Source organism: Dendrobium catenatum, unplaced genomic scaffold (assembly GCF_001605985.2).
Source record: "Dendrobium catenatum unplaced genomic scaffold, ASM160598v2 fragScaff_scaffold_1022, whole genome shotgun sequence".
NCBI classification, from domain to species: domain Eukaryota; kingdom Viridiplantae; phylum Streptophyta; class Magnoliopsida; order Asparagales; family Orchidaceae; genus Dendrobium; species Dendrobium catenatum.
Genome location: NW_021319484.1, coordinates 2261410 through 2281688, shown reverse-complemented (window position 1 = coordinate 2281688; position 20279 = coordinate 2261410). Strand labels below are relative to the sequence as shown.

The following is a 20279-nucleotide window of genomic DNA, read 5'->3' as shown; positions in this document are numbered from 1 at the left end:
CGAGGCAGAAAGAGCAAATAACTATAATCATTTATTTTAATTATAAATAATTAATTAACTAATTATAATTAATTAGTAATAATTAATTATAATTTCAATTATTTAATTATAAATAATTACTCATAATTATTTAAATAATTATAATTAATAATTGATTAATATTAATTGATTAATTAAGATTAATTTATTATAATCATAATTAATCAATAATTAGTTATAATTGATAATTATAACTAATTATTAATAAATTATAATTAATAACTAATTAATATTAATTAACTAATAAAAATAATAAAAATCCCTCTTCTCTCCCTCTGATTCGAACTTTTATTCTATCCAGTGAACGTACGCAAAGGAAGATTCGATTTTAGATAAAAAAACATCTATATAGAGTTTAAAAAAACTCGTACACACGTCTTTTTTCCCTAAAATCGAACCTAAACCCTAAACGGTGAAGCGGATAGAATAAAAGTTCCTCTGATTCGGCTGGCTTACGGGATTTGGCCGAGCGAGTGCGTGAAAGGGAGAAAGTTACCTTGACGGCCAGCCAACTCCTGCTCTTGCTTCCGATCTAACAGCAAAGGGGATCGGTGGAGGGAGGATTCAAGCAGGTTGGTCTCTTCCTCTTTCTCTCTCTCTCTCTCTCTCTGTGCAGATCAGAGCTCACGATCGAGAGCGAGAGTCGACCGTGTGCAAGGCTCGAACGTCGGGATGAGGAGGCGAGGTGGACGTTGGCCTTGGGCTTGTGTTCGGCTGGGTGAGGAGATCGGCGGGATAGGGTGTAGAGAAGTGGAGCTTCGATGGCACAGGAGAGTTACGGGAGAAGAAGAGCTCGAAGATTTCGGGAGGAGAAATCGCAGAAGCATAGAGGGATCGGAGCTCTTGAGATCGGCACAGTGGAGTTCGTATCAGAGGAGCGGTGCTTCAGCTCCGTTTCGCTCGATATTTAAAGACCCGAATGGGAGCGGGATCGAGGGATCGACACAGGATTTTTGCAGAAATCCCGAAACGGCGCCGGATGTACAGTGGTATTGCGGGATTTTTGCAGAATTTACGGGATTTAGAAGAGGTAATTTGCAGGTATTTTGATCTCTTTTTCTTTCTCTTTTGATTTCTTATACAGAGGTCAATACTCATAATCCATGCTTGGACTTTGAAGGAGCTTAAATATTTTTGACAAACCTAGATTTCTCTCTTCAAATAGGAGAAGATTCATTTCTGTCAGGATAATGGAAATGCAACCCTTCCATAAAAAATCAAGTTTTCTTATAAAACTGAAAACCAACAAGCTTGAAATATGTGCCAACATAAATTTTATCTCCGGATGCATTCCACCTTAAGCGCCGAACATGTCACACAAAATTTTTTTAACTTCCTGGTCTTCTCCACACCCACTGACCCTAATAATACTAGCTAATTGAGAGAGACAATCATATGCCCTACAGGGTAAGTTTTCATTTATTGCTTTCAGTTGATTATGACACTCAGTTTGTCTCAAAAGCCATATAATATGCAGAAGTGATGAATTCATTAATTTCATTGCAGCTGCAAGATAGTTACCTCTTGTTGAATCCTCTCTCTAATTTCATTTAGTTTCTGCTTCCATACTTTCATTGGAATAATGCTCTCAATCATGTTATCTACAACCAAGCTGGTTCCGTCCTTACACAATTGATCTATTAAAGGGTGATTCCCTCGAATATAAGCAGCAGAATATGTTATGACGTCCCATTTATTACCAGAGAATACACCCTCAGAGTAAAGATGGGAGAAATCAACCAAGTCATTACCTTGATGAGTGAATTTACCCATGATCTGATCTGCCATGGGCTCCCAAAATAACACCATCAAGTTGCAAAAGTAGATGCGTACGACAAATACAATTTGACAGACATTTCAAATGGGTAGATGTAACAACTCATATAGATGTAACAACTCATCGCTGAAGTATCTGACTTTCCACCTTCAATAGGAAGATGAGCACTAACACATCTAGAAGCTAAAATAATAAGCTGTGCTTGAAGAATAAATGGAGCATATAAAATAAAGGGGCTACTGATTAATTTTAGAGAAGCATTCAAAGATATGTCAGGAATCATTCTCTTTATGACACTTGAACCAGATAACGAAATGAATGAACCTACTATAGTCCTGGTCATTTCTGATTAATTGAAGAAAATGACTGAATACAGGCTCCAGAAGTATACATGTCTGAGCCTGAGTGTAACGACATGCACAGAGCTTCTCAGAATTAGCAATTAAAATATGTACAGAAATAAGATGCTTTCTCAATATTAAATTCTCTGAGAACTCAACTATGAATACCTACAAACAAACTTGATTATCAACTTTGTAAGTTAGCTGGATTCTTGTAAACTATTATATAAATTAGTTTACTCCATACTAAAGTAAGGACATCTATCCTTAATTGGAGTCGCTTGGCAGAGCAGATTTTGTATAAATTGCCATTACAAATTTTGTGCCAACGGAAGTCAAATTTATATTGCTACACTTTTAGATCAAATGTTTGAAGGTGTCTATTTATTAAGTAGAATGTTAAAAAAAAGGAAATGTATATATAGAAGATAAAATGTAAAAAATTAGTGGAAAAAGGCAAAATATAATATATAATTTAAATGGGTTGATTTTGCCAAGTCTCAGTCATTATTAAAAGAAGAGATGCAATCAAGGATTATCATTTTATATTTTGTATTTTATTTATGTTTTGGACTTTATGTAATTTTTTGTCTATGTTTTTTTTTATGTTCCCTATGATGGAAAACAACCCGTGATCATGCTTGGATTTGATGCTATTTGGTAATTTCTCTCCTTTGTTTTCCATTCTTGATCTTGTTCTCTTGTTTCTTTATTGGCTTAGTGCACATTTATTTTTGGGCTGAAATTTCCTTAATGGGCTTGGCCCATTTCATTCCCTTCCTCTTGGTTGCTTGGTGTTCCATGCTTATTACGGTTTGTCTTTTGCTGGTTGGAATTCCTGTTATTTCTCTTGCAGCTGGCAATTTACTCTTGTTGTTTAGAATTCTTGTAGCTGTCCTCCCCTTCCTTTGTGTTGTTTCCAAGTTTTTTGTTGGCTCCTATTGGCTATTTGGGGTGGCTCATTTATGGGGTTGTTGGGTCCTTTTTCCTCTATATGGGGGATGTTTGTTGTAGGAAAGGAGATATTTTTGGCTGAAATTTGCTCATAACCTGAGGGTTTTTCATCCAAGCTTGAGAGCTACAATCAATCTCTACCTAATTCTTCTTCTAGTCTTCTATCTATTTCATTTCTCCATGGTTTCACTTCATATTGTATCCTTCTTCTCCAAATATAGTGATTGTGGTATGTTGTTTGGCCGGTTTATTGGTATTTGTCAGAGGAGTGTCACCCGGTGTTGAATAAAGATTTATGTGGTGAACCTTGGTTTAAATTTTCCTTGGAGCACTAACCTATTTTTCAGATTTGCATGTGAGGTGACCTTTCTAGGTTCCTCTGAGGGAAGTTTATTTTTATTTTAATTTATTTTGCTAAGTTCATAATAGTTCTCTTGCATCTATTTCATTTTAATTTTCTTTCTGTTGTTGTGGTTTTTTTTGCTACTGAAGGAAGTGTTCTGTTTTTCCTAGGTGTTGTCCTGCTTGAACTTCTAGAACTTAGGATACATCAATTTGGTATCAGAGCATCTAGGTTATCGTGTGCGTCTTTTTTCTTTAAAAAAAATAAAAAATCAAAATAATCAAGCATATTGGCAACAAATGATGATGCAACAAATGTCTAATCTACAACAACAATTGAAAACTATGTCTAATACTTGGCTGCCCTAAATGTAAACAATACTCATGCACAAAACAATGAGAGTGAAGATGAAGCACAAAGAAACCAAAATAAAAATAATAGGTAGTGGGATCATGGGAGTAAATTGCGTGTGTGAATTTGAAGGCAAAGTACAACCTAAACAATTAATTGAATGGGTCGAGAAAATGGATCAATTTTTTGAATAAAAGAAATCCCTGAAAACAAGAAAGTTAGGTTTGCTAGCTTAAAACTAACGGTCGTGTTGCGGATTTGTTTTCATGATTTATGATTTTGAAGATAACAAACACTCCTATTTCTCTACAACGGTCTTATTTTCTTACATTTCAGGTCCACACGATCAGACTATAATTTAGAACCAGCTCAAGATTGGGTAGACTAGGTCCGTTCTTGAATCTATTGTATTTGGTGTGGCTCCTGGTGCTTTGTAACTTGGAATATTTTCTGATTGTTCCCTAGAGTTTACTGTTTTTTGTAACATCATCAAGGATGATATTTATATCGTCCTGGACGATCTGTCCAAAAGCAAAAAACCCTAATTAGGGCTTCCTCATTAAAGCAGCCGTCATTATGCAAAAACACATCGTCCTGGACGATTTTGTATCGGCCATGACGATAGGCTCAATTCAGAAAGAATCTGCCGCCAGATCTACTTAGGATATACTTATTTTTGGACATCGTCCCGGTGGATCGGCCTGGCCTATCCAGAGCAATTTTTCTTAAATAAATCTGGCAATTAAGGAAAGCAATTAATGATGATTTGCACGATCACATCGTCCGGGCCGATTGGACATCGGCCAGCTTTATTTCAGGGCGATGTTCAGGACGATTTACCTTATATTTGAACTAATTGGTCATGACGATATGCCTATCGTCTTGTACGATAATGTCGGCAACTTGCATTAATGAGCTCGTTTTGAGATATTCTATTTAAGCTATGACATGACATTTGGTAAGTGTCTTTGGCAGTCATTATAGATTCGTTCTTTTGGGGAAAACTTGAAGAGAGAGATTGAAAGGGAGTGAGGAACGGGTGAAGTCTAAGAGAGGGAGAAGATTTTGTGAGGGAGGACTCAAGGGAGTGTGGAGGGGATTTCACACGGTTGCTCCGGCAGGCTTGCACCTTAATACTGTCAGATTAAAGGCTTGTCTCGAGGGAAGTTCACCAATGAAGGAGATCTATTTGGTGTCAAAGGACCTGGCGACTCCGCCGCACCGGGGAAGGTGAAAGTGATTTTGTAAGGGTTTCTCCGTCTAGCTGTAGGGGCTAAATGAGAGACACTTGTTTTGGTGCAATACTTGGAGGGTGCCTCCAAGGAGTGGACGTAGGTCAAGGTTTGACCGAACCACTATAAATCTAGTGTGTTCTTTCCTTTATTACTTCTGCATTTAATTTTCGTATTGTAGATTTCTCTGTGGTGATCTTGGGTCGGTTAATAAGGGGCCTAACATCCCTAACGAACTTTCAATTGGTATCATAGCACTTTTTTGTGTCATCTATGCACTTTCAAGAGTATCAGAGCGGGATTCATAAAAATAAGTTTTTGAAAACTTTTGAATTTTAATCCATGGCTAATTTTGTGAATCAAAATATTGCGAAAGGTTATTCAATCTCCAGACTACCTTTATTTAAAAATATTACTTTTAATTTTTGGAAAACTCGCATGTCTACTTTCTTGCAATCGATAGATTTTCACATGTGTCATATGATTTTAACTGGTTATTCATCACCGTCCGGTATCATAGATGGAGTTAAAACTGATATTCCTTTTAACCAGTGGAATAAGAAAGAACAAATAAATGCTCAATTGAATGCAAAATCTTTAAATTATTTTTTTGTTCTTTAAATTCTGAAGATTTTATGTTAATATCTACGTGCACTACTGACAAAGAAATTTGGGATAAACTACACACCATATACGAAGGCACTAGTGAATTCAAGCAATCCAAGTTGAATATGTTAATGTATGATTTTGAACTATTTTCTATGAAACATTTTGAAATGATCTTAGACATGTATACCAGATTCATTCAAATTGTAACATTATTGCATTCCTTAGGAAAAGAATTTTCAAATTTTGAAAAAGCTAACAAAATTTTTCATTGTCTACTGGATAAGTTCAATGCTAAAGTAGTTGCTATTTGTGAATCAAAAGATTTGAATGAATATTCTATTGATAATTTGATTGGCTCACTCATTACTTACGAGCAAGGTTTGGATCAAAGATTTTTGGATGCAGGTGAAACGATTGTTCTAAAAGTTGAAGATACATAAAGAGATAGCTTAGTTGGTGAAGAATGCAATGACTTATCAAGCAAATCACAAAGCTCACCAAAGCATAAACAAAAGTGGAAAAAGGTAAAAATGGTAAGGATGTTCATATTTCTTCTAACGTTATTTCCTTTCGATGTAGGAAGCCTAAACATATGCAAAATTAGTGCCATAATTTAAGAATTCTTTCTACGAAAGAAAAGGGTAAGACGAAAAAAAATTTAAACTGGGGAAATAATGAAAAGCAAAAAATCTCATAGGCAGATCTGATTTCTGAAGCTTCGGACTAGGAAAGAGATAATGATTAAAAGCCTTGTTTATTATTTCTTTGTTGTGTTTTGTTTTTAAGTTATTTTATGTTTTCGTTTTTATTTTGTGTTTTTGTTTTGTTTATTCTTTGAAATTTTTGTTTCATTAAATTTTTTTCTCTGATCAACATACACTCACTTTTCTAAAAATGAAAAATTACTTCTTGTTTCTTCTTGAAATCTTTGATAAGTTGTTTTATACTTCTCTGAAACAATCAAAGGAAGGAAACTCATATTTTTGACTCTCAATCTTTGTTTCCTGAAAGAGGTTATTTTACTTTTGATTTAAAATCTTTTTCATCTATTAAATTGATTTTTGAAACTAAATTTTTATCTCCCTACATTTTATTTATTTCATAGGAATCTTTTGCAAGTTTTTGAATCTAACTCATAATTTTCTTAAATAAAAAAATTTGTTTTATCAATAAGATGAGTTTACTTTTGTTTTTTAAGATTTAAGAAAGGTAACATATAAAAAAAAATGGCCAAAGATGTCAAATTGAAAAAAGGGAATACACAGTGTATCAAAAATAAAAAAAGATGCGTAGTGCATCAACCAATTATCAAGAGGCATAAAAAGAGCCCATAATTTAATGCTTATCATTCTTGTACTTCTTAAAGCTTTAGAAAATCCTTGATACTTTCGATACTTGAGTTTGAAAATATTAATTCCTGATTCAATAATTCATGCATTAATCTTCCATTGATATATTTTATGAAAAGAATTTTAAAAAATTACTGTTTCCTTCTCTAATTTGTCTTATGATTTAGATATTGAATTAAAAATTTTTTTGAGCCTTTTTAAAAAACTTGAGTTTGGATTATCAAATTTTGAATTTTTAATCTTTTCTGGGCTATGCGTTGTCAATCCAATTCTACTAAGTTTTTGATTAAAATCAAGAGGTGACTTTCTCATTTTTAGAATATTTGTTTTATTCACTAGATCAGGGATCATTTTTTAATCGTTGTGTTATTATTATTTGTGCCCCTATTCTTTTTGATAATGTTAAAGGGGAAGAACGTATTGTTGAATTTTTTGTACTGTATCTTTTTTTAAAAAATTTAAAAATAACAAAAATATTTTTATCTCCCCTATTTTTAAAGTGTTATTCTAGTGAGGGGGAGATTATGAGAGAGTATTTACTTTTTGAAAATTCAAAATTGAAATGTTTGCCATCATAAAAAAGGGGAGATTGTTGCGGATCTATTTTCATGATTTTTTATTTTGATAATAGCAAACACTCATATTACTCTACGACGACCTTATTTACTAACATTTCAGGTCCACACGATCAGACTACAATTTCGAACCAGCTCAAGATTGGGTAAATTAGGTCTGAGTCAGTTTGTACACTTTTTCCTTTCTTGAGCATATTGTATTTGGTGTGGCTCCTGGTGCTTTGTAACTTGAAAGATTTTCTGACTGTTCCCTAGAGTATACTGTTTTTGGTAGCATCGTCCGGGACGATCTGTCCAAAAGCAGAAAACCTAATTAGGGATTCCTCATTAAAGCAGTCATCATTATGCAAAAACACATCGTCCTAGACAATTTTGTATCGGCCAGAACGATAGGCTCAATTCAGAAAAAATCTGCCGCCATATCTACTTAGGATATACTTATTTTTGGACATCGTTCCGGTGGATCGGCCTGGCCTATCCGGATCGGCCTGGCCGATCTAGAGCAATTTTTCTTAAATAAATCTGGCAATTAAGGAAAGCAATTAATGGTGATTTACATGATCACATCGTCCGGGCCGATCGCAAGATCGTCCGGGCCGATTGGACATCGGCCAGCTTCATTTTAGGGCGATGTTCAGGACAATTTTTCTCATATTTGAACTAATTGGCCATGACGATATGCCTATTATCCTAGACGATAATGTCAGCAACTTGCATTAATGAGCTCTTTTTGAGATCTTCTATTTAAGCTATGACATGACACTTGGTAAGTGTCTTTGGCAACCATTGTATCTTCGTTCTTTTAGGGGAAATTTAAAGAGAGCTTGAAAGGGAGTGAGGAACGGGTGAAGTCTGAGAGAGGGAGAAGATACTGTGAGGGGGGACTCAAGGGAGTGTGTAGGGGGATTCCACACGGTTCTCCGAATTCAAGGCTTGTCTTGAGGGAATTTCAGCAAAGAAGGATCTATTTGGTGTCAAAGGACCCGGCGACTCCGCCACACCGGGGAAGGTGGAAGTGATTTTTTAAGGGCTTCTCCGCCTAGCTGTGGGGGATAAAGGAGAGACATTTATTTTAGTGCAATACTTGGAGGGTGCCTCCAAGGAGTAGACGTAGGTCAAAGTTTGACCGAACCACTATAAATTTGGTGTGTTCTTTCCTTTATTACTTCCGTATTTAATTTCCGCATCGTAAATTTCTCTGTGGTGATTTTGGTTTGAGTTTTGTGCTTTGCTTAAAGATCCTTCTTTACCAATTCACCGCTCTCTTATTAGCCTTGGGCCGGTTCATAAGGGGCCTAATATCCCTAACGAACTTTCATCATGCATTGACCTGGTGGAAAAATCTTCAAAATAAAAGGATAAGTAGAGGGAAAGAGAAATTCAAACATGGGAAAGAAGAAAAGAAAAAATGTGAGGATAATTCTTTCCTTCTGATCATTCTCGAACTATGTTCCAAGAATATAATAGCATTCGCCAAGAAAATCAATCCATTGAAAAATACATTGAAAACAACTACAAACTTCAATACAGAAATGACTTCAGTGAATATGAAGAACGAACCATAACACGATACATCAATGGATTAAACTCGATGAAGCTTATCATGTGGCTTTGAAGATTGAAAAATAACAATAAAGAAATAACAATAAAACAATGGACTTAACCAAGCTTAGGCAATCTATTGGAAGTAAAGTTCAGACTTCACAAACAACCTTTAGATCAAATTCTTCAAATCATAATCCACAAACGAAACCTAATAAAACTCAAGCAATTGAAAAGGTAAAAGGAGTGATAGGACCAAAACATATTAGACCATGATATAAATGTGGTTTGTATGGTCATCTGTTTACATCCTATAGAAAAAATAACCCACCTAGGCCAACTATATTGAACAAGAGAAAAGCCATGAAAACTCAAAAAAAGACGAATTTGAGAAAGAAAATGAGGAAGAGATGGAATCAATTGAGGTTGAAGGTGACCAAGGAGATCATTATTTGGTTATCCATAGGGTTTTAACGACCAAATCAAATGCAGGAGAAAAAATGACTTAGGAGAAATATTTTTCAAACCACATGTACGGTAGAAGGAAAATTGTGTACCCTCATTATTGATAGTGGTAGTTCTGAAAATTTTGTTTCACAACTCATGATGGATAAATTGAAATTAAAACAAAAACCTCTTGCCAAGGCTTACAAAATAAAATGGTTTAAGAAAGGTGCAGAGGTACCAATCAATCAGTAATGCCTTCTCAGCCTTTCAATTGGAAAATTTTATAAAGACCAAGTATTATGTGACATCATGCCTCTCGAAGTATGTCATATTTTACTAGGTCGATCTTGGAAATATGATTATAAAACCATTCACAATGGAGAGAAAAAACTTACACCTTGACCCAACAAAATAAGGAGTTCACTTATCCCCAAAAGAAAATTTCTGACCCTCCCACAAAATATGTCCAAACAACTCCAAATTCACCCAATCCTGAATTGCTTCTCAATACAAATGAACTCAAAGACACCGAAGTGATTTATCTTGTGGCAAGAAAAGCGAATGAAGTAAACAAAAGAATTTTTTAAGAAATTTAACCTCTAATCAACAAATTCAAAGACATGACTCCTAAAACACTACCTGATTCCTTGCCTCCTCTAAGAGATATCCAACACCATATTGATTTTGTACCTAGAGCAAATTTACCCCACTTACCTCACTACCATATGAGTCCTGATGAATATGAAGAACTTTACAAACAAGTAACTGGACTCTTAGCTAAAGGATTTATCAGAGAAAGCATGAGTCCATCTGTTGTTCTAGCCCTACTTACCACAAAAAAAGATGGAACTTGGAGGATGTGTATTGACAGTCGAGCTATAAACAAGATAACCATTAAGTATATGTTTCCTATCCCAAGACTTGACAATATGCTAGACATGCTTAGTAGTGCCAAAATTTTCTCCAAAATTGACTTGAGAAGTGGATATCACAAAATTCGAATACGACCTGGTGATGAGTGAAAAACTACCTTTAAAACTAAGGAAGGACTCCACGAATAGCTAGTTATGGCCTTTGGTCTATCAAATGCCCCTATCACATTTATGTGAATTATGAACCATGAATCATATCTTACGTCCCTTTATTGGAAAATGTGTGGTGGTTTATCTTGATGACAAATTGATTTATAGCACTTGTCACAATGATCATCTTGAACATGTGAGACTCATCCTTCAAACTTTAAGAGAACAATGCTTATTCATCAACCTTAAAAAGTGCTCTTTCATGACTCCCAATTTGACCTTCCTTGGATATAATGTTTCTGATGATGGAATTGAAGTGGACCCCATTAAAATTGAAGCAATCCAGAGTTGGCCAACTCCAAAAATTATTTGTGAAGGGGATTTCATGGATTAGCCTCTTTTTATCGAAGATTCATGAAAATTTTCAGTAGTTTGATTTCACCATTACTGACTGTCTTAAAAAGTGAAATTTTAGGTGGACCCCTGAAGCTAAAGAAGCATTGCATGTGATTAAAATAAAATGAGTCGAGCACCTATTCTTAGGTTACCTTATTTTGAAAAAATGTTTGAAGTAGATTGTGATGCATCCCATGTAGGCATAGGAGCTGTCACTAGTCAAGAGGGCAGACCTATTGTATTTTTTAGTGAAAAACTCAATGATATCGGATCCCGATATTCTACTTACAATTTTGAGTTTTATGCAATTGTTTAGGCCCTAAAATTCTAGAGACATTATCTTATTCAAAGAGAATTTATGCTAAACTCTGATCATGAAGCTCTATATTACTTAGGATTTCAGAAAAATTTGAATCGAAGACAAGCTAAATGGACAACTTTCTTGCAAGAATATACATTTCATCTTAAACACAAAGTTGAAATTTTAAATAAAGTTATTGATGCCTTAAGCAGACAAGCCCATTTATTGGTAACTATCCACCCAACTGTGATTTCCCTTGATTCTTTAAAAGATAACTAAGCCACTAACCCAAATTTTAAAACTATTTGGGAATCATGTTGTACTTCTAGAATTGACTCTTCTACTCAATTTATCATTCAACAAGGATTTTTGTTTAAGGGAACTAGACTTTGTATTACCCAAAGCTCTTTACATGAAAAACTCATCCAAGAGCTTCTTGGTGGAGGATTATGAGGGCATTTTGGGCAAGGAAAAACTATATCTTTAGTTGAAGAATGATATTTATGGCCCCACATACAAAAACATATAACGAAATTTGTAAAGCAATGTAAAATCTATCAATAATTTAAAGGAACCACTTAAAACATTATTATGTACACTCCGCTCCCAAGTCCAAACAAACCATGGGAAGATATCACTATGGACTTTATTTTAGGATTACATGTCACTGCTCAAAAATTTGATTGTGTTTGTTGTTGTTGACCAATTTAGCAAAATAACACATTTTATCCCTTGTAAGAAAACCTCTGATGCTTCTCATGTCTCTAAGTTATTTTTTAAAGAAATTTTGAGACTTCATGGCATACCTAGAACTTTTACCTCTGACAGAGATACTTGGTTCTTGAGCCATTTTTGGAGAAAACTTTGGTCAAAATTAGGGACTACTCTCAAATTCAGTAGTGCATACCATCCACAAGTAGATAGAAAAACTGAAGTAGTAAACAAAAGTTTAGGAAACTTAGATGTCTTGCTGGAGAGAGATTTTCTCAATGAGAATTGATTTTACCCCATGCCAAATTTACTTACAATAATTCCATCAATAATTCTTCTGATAAAAACTCTTTTTGAAATTATTTATTAGCCAACCTATTCCCCACATTTTAGACTGAACTTCATTACCCATGCATAATAGAATTAGTGCCAAAGCTACAGAAATTATTGATCATATTCAATCGATTCAACGACAGGTCCTATAAAAACTCCATATGCAAAATACTGAATACAAAACTGCTGCTGACAAACACCGGAGGGAGTGTTATTTTCAAGAGGGACTGAGGGAGATTTAGTTATGGTTTATTTTTTATGATAATGCTTTCTCATTGGTACTTTTCACAAGCTAAGTCGAAAGAAATTTGGCCCTTTCCAGATACTTAGAAAATTGGGAACAAAAGCTTACCTGCTGGATATTCCACTTGATGTTGGAACTTCACTTGTTTTTAATGTTGCTGACCTTACGACGTATGAAGGAAAATAAAGTAATTCTGTGAACCTAGAAACTTTGCCCCTTACCTTTCCAGCTCAGATCAAAGATGATCGTATTGAATATGTTTTGGACATCAGAACTACCCAGACAAGGCATAGAGTGCATAGATGATTTCTAGTTAAGTGGAATGGACGTCCCTCAGGAGATGAGATTCTTCCGTCGGGGGAGAATTGATGCAGTCAAGGATTATCATTTTATATTTTGTATTTTATTTATGTTTTGGACTTTATATATTTTTTTGTTTATGTTTTATTTTTATGCACCCTATGATGGAAAATAACCCGTGATCGTGTTTGGGTTTGGTCCTCTTTGGTAATTTTTATTGGCTTAATGGACATTTATTTTTTTGCAGAAATTTTCTTAATGGGCTTTGGCCCATTTCATTACCTTCCTCTTGGTTGCTTGGTGTTCCATGCTTATTACAGTTTGTTGGAATTCCTGTTATTTCCCATGCAGCTGGCAATTTAATTTTGATGTTTGAAATTCCTGCAGCTATCCATTCCCAGGGCTCATGGACATCGAATTGATCCATTTGTTATAATGGATGTTAGATAGAGTTGAAGTACTAAGTAAAGTAGAAGATAAGTTACCTTGCCATAGCTCATAGAAGATTTTCTCCTCAAAGAAGAATTTTGATATATTCTCATAACATAAATTTCTTTTGTAGTTTCGTAAACTTCATTGGAGGCAGAGTAAGAAATTCTCTTCTATCTCAATAAACAAGGAGCTAATAAATCATAGCATCACCGTATTGTTTTGTTATTTCCAAACCTTGTAAGTTAAATATCTTTTTCCTGGTGTAGGGGTTGATCCAATCAGATAGTAATCTTTGCCTCTACCTAAGATTAACATCATCACAGACTGTGACCATTGGAGATGGTTGCGGTTATTAAGCTTGGTCCTGTGACTGGAAGAAGTTTGCTATATGCCATGTTGATTAGCCGGATGGAAAGAACAAGGTTTAAAATACGGTCATACTGATGGAAAAAAACAAGGTTTAAAATAACAAGGTCACTTATACCATGCAAAAACTGAGAACGGGAGAAGAGAAAAAAATGTTACTTGTTCGAATTCATTCAAAACTGTTACATACAAATATAGCTAATAAAATAGTAATAATACAGTTTTAATAGAAAAATATGATTTCAAAATGATGTGAAACATTCAAGAATTGCACATGAAATTCATTAAGATTCACAAAGTTTACTCAAGTAAGATTAGGCCTTTCGTAAATTAAGATTCAAGCATTTTCCATTGATGAAATGTTATGATAAGCAATTTCAAGCTAGTGTTTAGGCACAATTAATAATGAATCTCAAAAGTTCACAACAAAGCAAATGCGGAAAATTAATAAGATCCCACGACTAATGTCTAGAAATTTTGCAATGAGTACCTTGCTCACTCACACTCAATTCGGGTTAGCGGGAGAAGGCCTTTAGCAAACTCAACGATGCCACGAAGATGGTGGCCACACCAATAACACTTAGTGCCGGCAGTGGTCTTGGGTGTCTCTCGGTCAGGCGTTTTCCCTTTATAATCGGATCGAGGTGGGGCTTGGTTAGGAGCAGGCCGACTACCTGAGGGTCCAGTGGGTTTGTTGTACGGTTGGCTAGAGGAAGACTTGTAGGGATTAGGTCTAGAGTCTTGGGTCCTAGGGGCGTGGCTCCTTGATTCTTCTAAGTCTAGCACAAGACTACAGGCAGCCTCGTACGTGTTCACTCCTCTAGCAAAGAGTTCATTTCGAAGATCTTCTCTTAATCCGGCTCTGAACATTGACAGGAGTTGCGTAGGAGTGGTGGTCTCTTCTCCGTTACAACGAATCAGGAAATCATCGAAGGTCGAGATATATTCCTTGACGGTCTTGCTTCCTTGGGTTAACCTATTCCAACGATCTAGAAGTCTTGGGTAGTATGAGGGGGGAAGGTATTTCATTTTCAGTTCTTGCTTCATTGTTCCCCAGTCAGCAATAGGGTATTCTCCTCGAGTCTCCCTCATGTGCTCTACATTGGTCCAGTACTGGTTTGCTCTACCCGTCAACTTCATCTCAGCGAATCTAACCTTCTTATCTTCTGAAATGTTATACCATTTGAAATAGCTATCCATTCCCTTAATCCAGTTAAGGAAAACTTGAGGCTCTAACGTACCGTCAAACGTCGGGGCGTCTATCTTAATACTTATGAGGAGTTGGGCATCGTTGTCTCTCCAATGCGCGTCACGTCCTACCGGTTCCTGATGGGGTCGGTGGTTGGGTCGGTAGTAATCCCTAGGGGGTCTGTACTCAGTTCGGGCATCTTCGCCATATGGTGATTGAGGTCTAGACGGCGTGTAGATGGCCGGGTGTCCCATTCTTTCAATATTGTCTAGTCTTTCTCCTGTATGACGTTTAAGTTCAGCTACACTCGTTTGGGTATCCTTCATTTGTTGTGTAAGTGCACCTAATTGGCCCATAATCATGTCTAAAGTTGCTTGCATATGTGTAGGGTCCATGGTTGGGTGCTGGGATCACTAGAAAGGCTTCCTAAGTCAAGGACAACAGCTATCCCTACCGAAATGCTTGCTGAAATTGAGTCTACAGCTGCTGGAAATCGCGGGGAAGCGATCACAGACGAGGAGAAAGTCACCTAAGTGTTTCGGCTAGGTTTTCGGACCTAGGCAGCACCTAAACAGCGACTCTAGGCTCACTAACGGAAGTTTAACAGCTGCAGAAAACAGTGGACAACAGCTGGACACTACCTAGAACTCCTCCTAAAGGTTATACTAAGTGCAGAAAGTGAGTGGACAGCAAACTCAAATGTTTGTCTAAGCAACCTAAACAATTAGGAATGTAGTTGTGACAAGGACAGCACTTAGACAATGAAATAGACTTGCTTAAAGTGATGAAAATGATGCAGAAATTTAGAGGGCAGCAAGAAAAACAGTGAAAAATTTTTACTATGCGATGATATGCGTGAAAACAAGCTAAGGATAACTTTAATTGGATTCCTAGGATGCAATCTAGCAAAGGGAAAGCATGCTAGCCATGCTCTGATACCAAATATGATGTGAAACATTCAAGAATTGCACATGAAATTCATTAAGATTCACAATGTTTACTCAAGTAAGATTAGGCATTTCGTAAATTAAGATTCAAGCATTTTCCATTGATGAAATGTTATGATAAGCAATTTCAATCTAGTGTTTAGGCACAATTAATAATGAATCTCAAAAGTTCACAACAAAGCAAATGCGGAAAATTAATAAGATCCCACGACTAATGTCTAGAAATTTCGCAATGAGTACCTTGCTCACTCACACTCAATTCGGGTTAGCGGGAGAAGGCCTTTAGCAAACTCAACGATGCCACGAAGATGGTGGCCACACCAATGGCCTTTAGCCACGGAGAGGTTGATGGTGACGAGGAGGGCGTGAATGTTTGGCTCTCGAGACTCCAAGTGTACTTTGAAAGTCGTCGGTCGTAGATGCTTGCAAGGATCGAGACGACTCTCTCCAAGTACTCTTCCACGGTGGTCTCGTCTTCAAATCCTACGTCGAAGCACGGCGATCGCAAGATGTTAATGCTTCCGTCGGCGTTGAAGACTAATCCCCACTCAAACTCCGGATCCGCCATTCAACATTGAGGTGACGGTTGAATGACGTCGTGTTCTTCCCTTGCTCCCAAATGCTACGAACAACAAAAACAGCCTTGAGAAAGTTTTTGAATTTCAAAACTTTGAAATTCAAAACTTGTAACTCCCTTCTTTAATACTAGGCAATAATCAAGGGGTCATTATGATGATTGAATTCATCATCATAGCTTGGGCAAAAGGGTGGCCGGCGGGTTGACACCACAGGAGGTGGCTGGACAGCATGTGGCCGGCGGGCTATGGGTGGGCTGGGGTGGATTTGAGGAGATGGCCGGACGGGAGGGGGGGGGGCAAGGTCAGCGGTCTGGGATGAATTGGAAGGGGTCGGCTGCTGGGAATTTAGAGGGGGAGGAGGGGAGGATCAGGTGGGTGGAACGGGATGAGGGAAGGAGGGAAAAAATAGTAAACAAGCAAGATAAAACCAAGAGCTCACCGTAGTGGGCTGTTGGGTACTTCGGGCGGAGCCTCTCCAAGGCCTCCCCTCTTTCTCTCAAGCTCTCAAGCAAGAAGACAAAGAAGAAATTCAGAAATTTTATTAATCAATCATCATTAACCATAATACAACATGAAATGACCTATATATAGGTCCAAACACAAAAGGAAATACAATGACTCTTTTGCCCTCGGGGCTACACTCATGACTCAGCTTATACTAAGGGTACGATAGGAAATAAAAAGAAAAATGCATAAAAGAAATACATAAATAACTAGAAATATAAACTCTGAATCGCGGCCGTCGATCTGCGCTGTCTACGGCGATACACATGTATGAACCTCTGGTCGATGTCCACATCACAAAATTTCTGGAATTGTAGTAAATTATTATGGCAAAATAGGAATGAAAACAGTTCAAAGATGGACTCAACGGCAGCAGTAATCAGCGTGCTCCCATGTGTTTGAATTCCCCACATCAATGTGATAGAATCTGGAAGGGAAACTCCATCAAGTCTACTGTAATAATGGACAGGAAATTAGGGTACATGATACTGTTAAATGTAACTTTCCAAATGGGTTTTATTCCACAAGCTTTTCAACAAAACCTGATTCAAATATCCCTCTTGATCCACCACATGATTTGAACCAAACATTGGCATGATTTCCAACAAGATTCAAGGGCAATTTGTAACATTATCAAGATTTTCTCTAAAGTAAAGACCATAAAGGCAGCAGGCCAGAATGCATAGTCTTACATCTTGGCATAATTGACAATAAAGGTGTAGCCTAAATCTCATGCAAAAGTCACCAATGTCTGTAGAATTGGCACTTGGAGGGATGGTCAAGCTATTATGCATTGAAAATAATTTGTAAGATAGCTCTACGAGTCCTCCAAATTGTTAAACATATCCAAAAAAGGCATCACAAGGGAACTTTCCAATTCAGACAACTGATATTAAATATTTAATTTGAAGAATTCAAACTTTGAAAAATGGATTTCCACGATAGCAAAAGTATTGAGTTACGGGAAGAGTTAAATCTACATAATTACCTCAATTATTAAGGGAAACAAACTAAGCAGTTGATCAGCTTCCTCACTGATCCCTCCAAGACAACTGCAGCACTTTGAAAATGGGTCTCTAGCTGATACTACACTGCAGCCATGAGAATTCAAAACCAAATTTATAGGGAAATACTTGCCAAGGATCTTTAATATACACCCACATTTCTCACACAAAAAGCTCATGTCGAACTCAAGAATCTGCAAGATCTTCAAACAACACCTCAGCAGAACTATAAATCTTTCTTTTGTGCATTGGGAATTTAATTGAGTCCAGAAATTCCATCTAATGGACATATCAGGAAAAAAATTAAAATTTCAAACTGTCTGAGCAATTCTTCAAAGATAACATTGGAAACTTCAATAAGATAACCATACTTCATTTTTGCGAAGGATGAATGGACGTATTGTAACCTCCCTTCACCTTGCTCTCGCAACTCATCAGCACACAATTCCTTTAGCAAGCAATGGAAATTTTGCAGATCTTCCTCCATAGCTATTTAATCCCTTTGATCATTTGAATCATTGACACATCAGCTTCATAGATGACCAAATCATTACATTGATAAATAAAACAAAACAAATTAGAGAAGCTAATAGAACCATGAAACATATCATGATATGCAAAAAGCAAACCGATAAGGGCTAACATAAAGAACATGGAAATGAAAGATGCAACAAAATAGATTCATCTATTACAAAATAATCTCTTAATAGGATTTGAAGTAGAATCTGTATGAATAAGATGTTGCTTTAACCTGAAACTTGTATGAAAAATCTTAGGTGATTGCATGTTTAAGTAATTTGTATTTAGAAGAAGAGTAAAAGGAAGGAAAACACCCATTTTCTTCTTTACCTTTTGGGTGAATAACAAGGAGAAATCTACGGTGGTAATGAGATGATTGCGCCAAGCAACCTAAGATAAATGAACATCAAATCTAGTTTGGGAAAGAAAAATTTATCTTTTCTTACTATGCACGGGGGACGAAAAAAAGAAAAACATGATCTTTAAAGGTGTGAAGAATTATTTACAAATTTTGGAATATTTATAAATTCACTTAAATGAAAATAGGCGTGAAAAATGTGTTGTATGGTAAGAATAAAAGACCCACGCAGGGATTCTTATTGGAATCTTTATAATATTAGATTCGTAGCCTTTCATGATGTCTTTGGCATTTTTTGTAAGAATGCTTGAACATACAAAGTTCGAAATAAACTCATTGGTGATGGTTCAAGCCTTGTTACTATCGAAAACTTCATCATGGCATGAGAAAGTCTTCAACTTCTACAAAAAAAACTTACCTAGCGTCATGACTCAACCTGGAGACTTTAAATTATTAGGTGGGAATAGACAGTCAAAAAATTGTTTAAAAATTTCATCTGCTAAAACTAATTCTCATATATTAAAAGTGCCACTAAACATCAAAACATTTTAAAAGTAAATTCTATAAATACATTTCTCTTGGAGCGACACGCCTATGATACACGTACGTCCTATCATCTTCTATTCATTTAAGCTCTTTAGATAATACGTGTGAACGTTTGCAATGAAAGAGTGGGTCACCACTCAGTGAGCACATCATGCTTCAAAATTATAATACTTTAAGACATTTAGAAATAATGTGCATGTTCATTTTAAAACATAAAAATTCTATTTAAATTTTATTTTGAGTATGACCATCAAAATTATCCATATCTATATGCTTTCACAAATATCATGTATTTATCATTTCATAAATTATATAACTGTCACAGGAGATGTCATTTAAAATAGTACCAATGAAGGTATTCTGTCATAACTTATTTTTTCAAAACCGTTTCTATTTTATATGTATGGATACATTACATCGTCAGCTAGTACTATAAAAGAGTGTGCTCCATCATTTAACAAGCACATGCACGCATATCTATCTTGCATTTTTATTCACATAACATTCATAGTAATGTAAACATAACATATTAATTATCGTCAAATCTAAAATGACCAATCATTTGGTATGTGAAAGATAAATTATGATTTAACTTATAATAAAGATTAAATACGCATGTGCCAATATTCTTTGATGCAATTAATTTTAAAGAGAACAAAATCATCATTATAATTTAAAATATGAGTATTCATACCGTAATTGAATGTTTTGGCAATCCACATTAATCACCACTTAGGCTTCGTTAGGGACGGATTTTTCCCTGATGTGCTTCACCCAACGTAACTAAGAGGTCGTTTGGGGTTAAGCGGAGGTGCTCCATTTTAAAAATTTCTACGTTCCGCGGTTGCTCTTCCCATCCAAAAGAACATCCCTGCTTTATGCTTGGTTTGGGACGGTTACAGCTGTCGGTAAAGCATGTTGTGAAGTTGTTATCCAGAAAGCTGCTTTCTAAAGTTGTTGTACAAAAATC

General features: G+C 36.0%; 1 protein-coding gene across 12 annotated transcripts; it reads left to right on the top strand.

Moving 5' to 3' along the window:
• Positions 1–432: 432 nt before the first annotated feature.
• LOC110107679 lies at positions 433–13912 on the top strand. 12 transcript variants are annotated; one of them, XR_002304381.2, is made up of 3 exons: positions 433–1080; positions 13254–13453; positions 13565–13912. XR_002304381.2 is itself a non-coding variant. In XM_020838006.2 (2 exons), the coding sequence occupies exons 1-2, from the start codon at positions 712–714 to the stop codon at positions 13286–13288; spliced, it is 393 nt and encodes a 130-aa protein (XP_020693665.1). In that variant the 5' UTR covers positions 433–711; the 3' UTR covers positions 13289–13912. The 12 variants fall into 12 exon arrangements, 11 of the variants coding, with proteins under 11 accessions (XP_020693665.1, XP_020693664.1, XP_020693663.1 ...); XM_020838006.2 differs by having other exon boundaries at positions 433–1069; positions 13254–13912; XM_020838005.2 differs by having other exon boundaries at positions 13254–13912.
• Positions 13913–20279: the final 6367 nt, after the last annotated feature.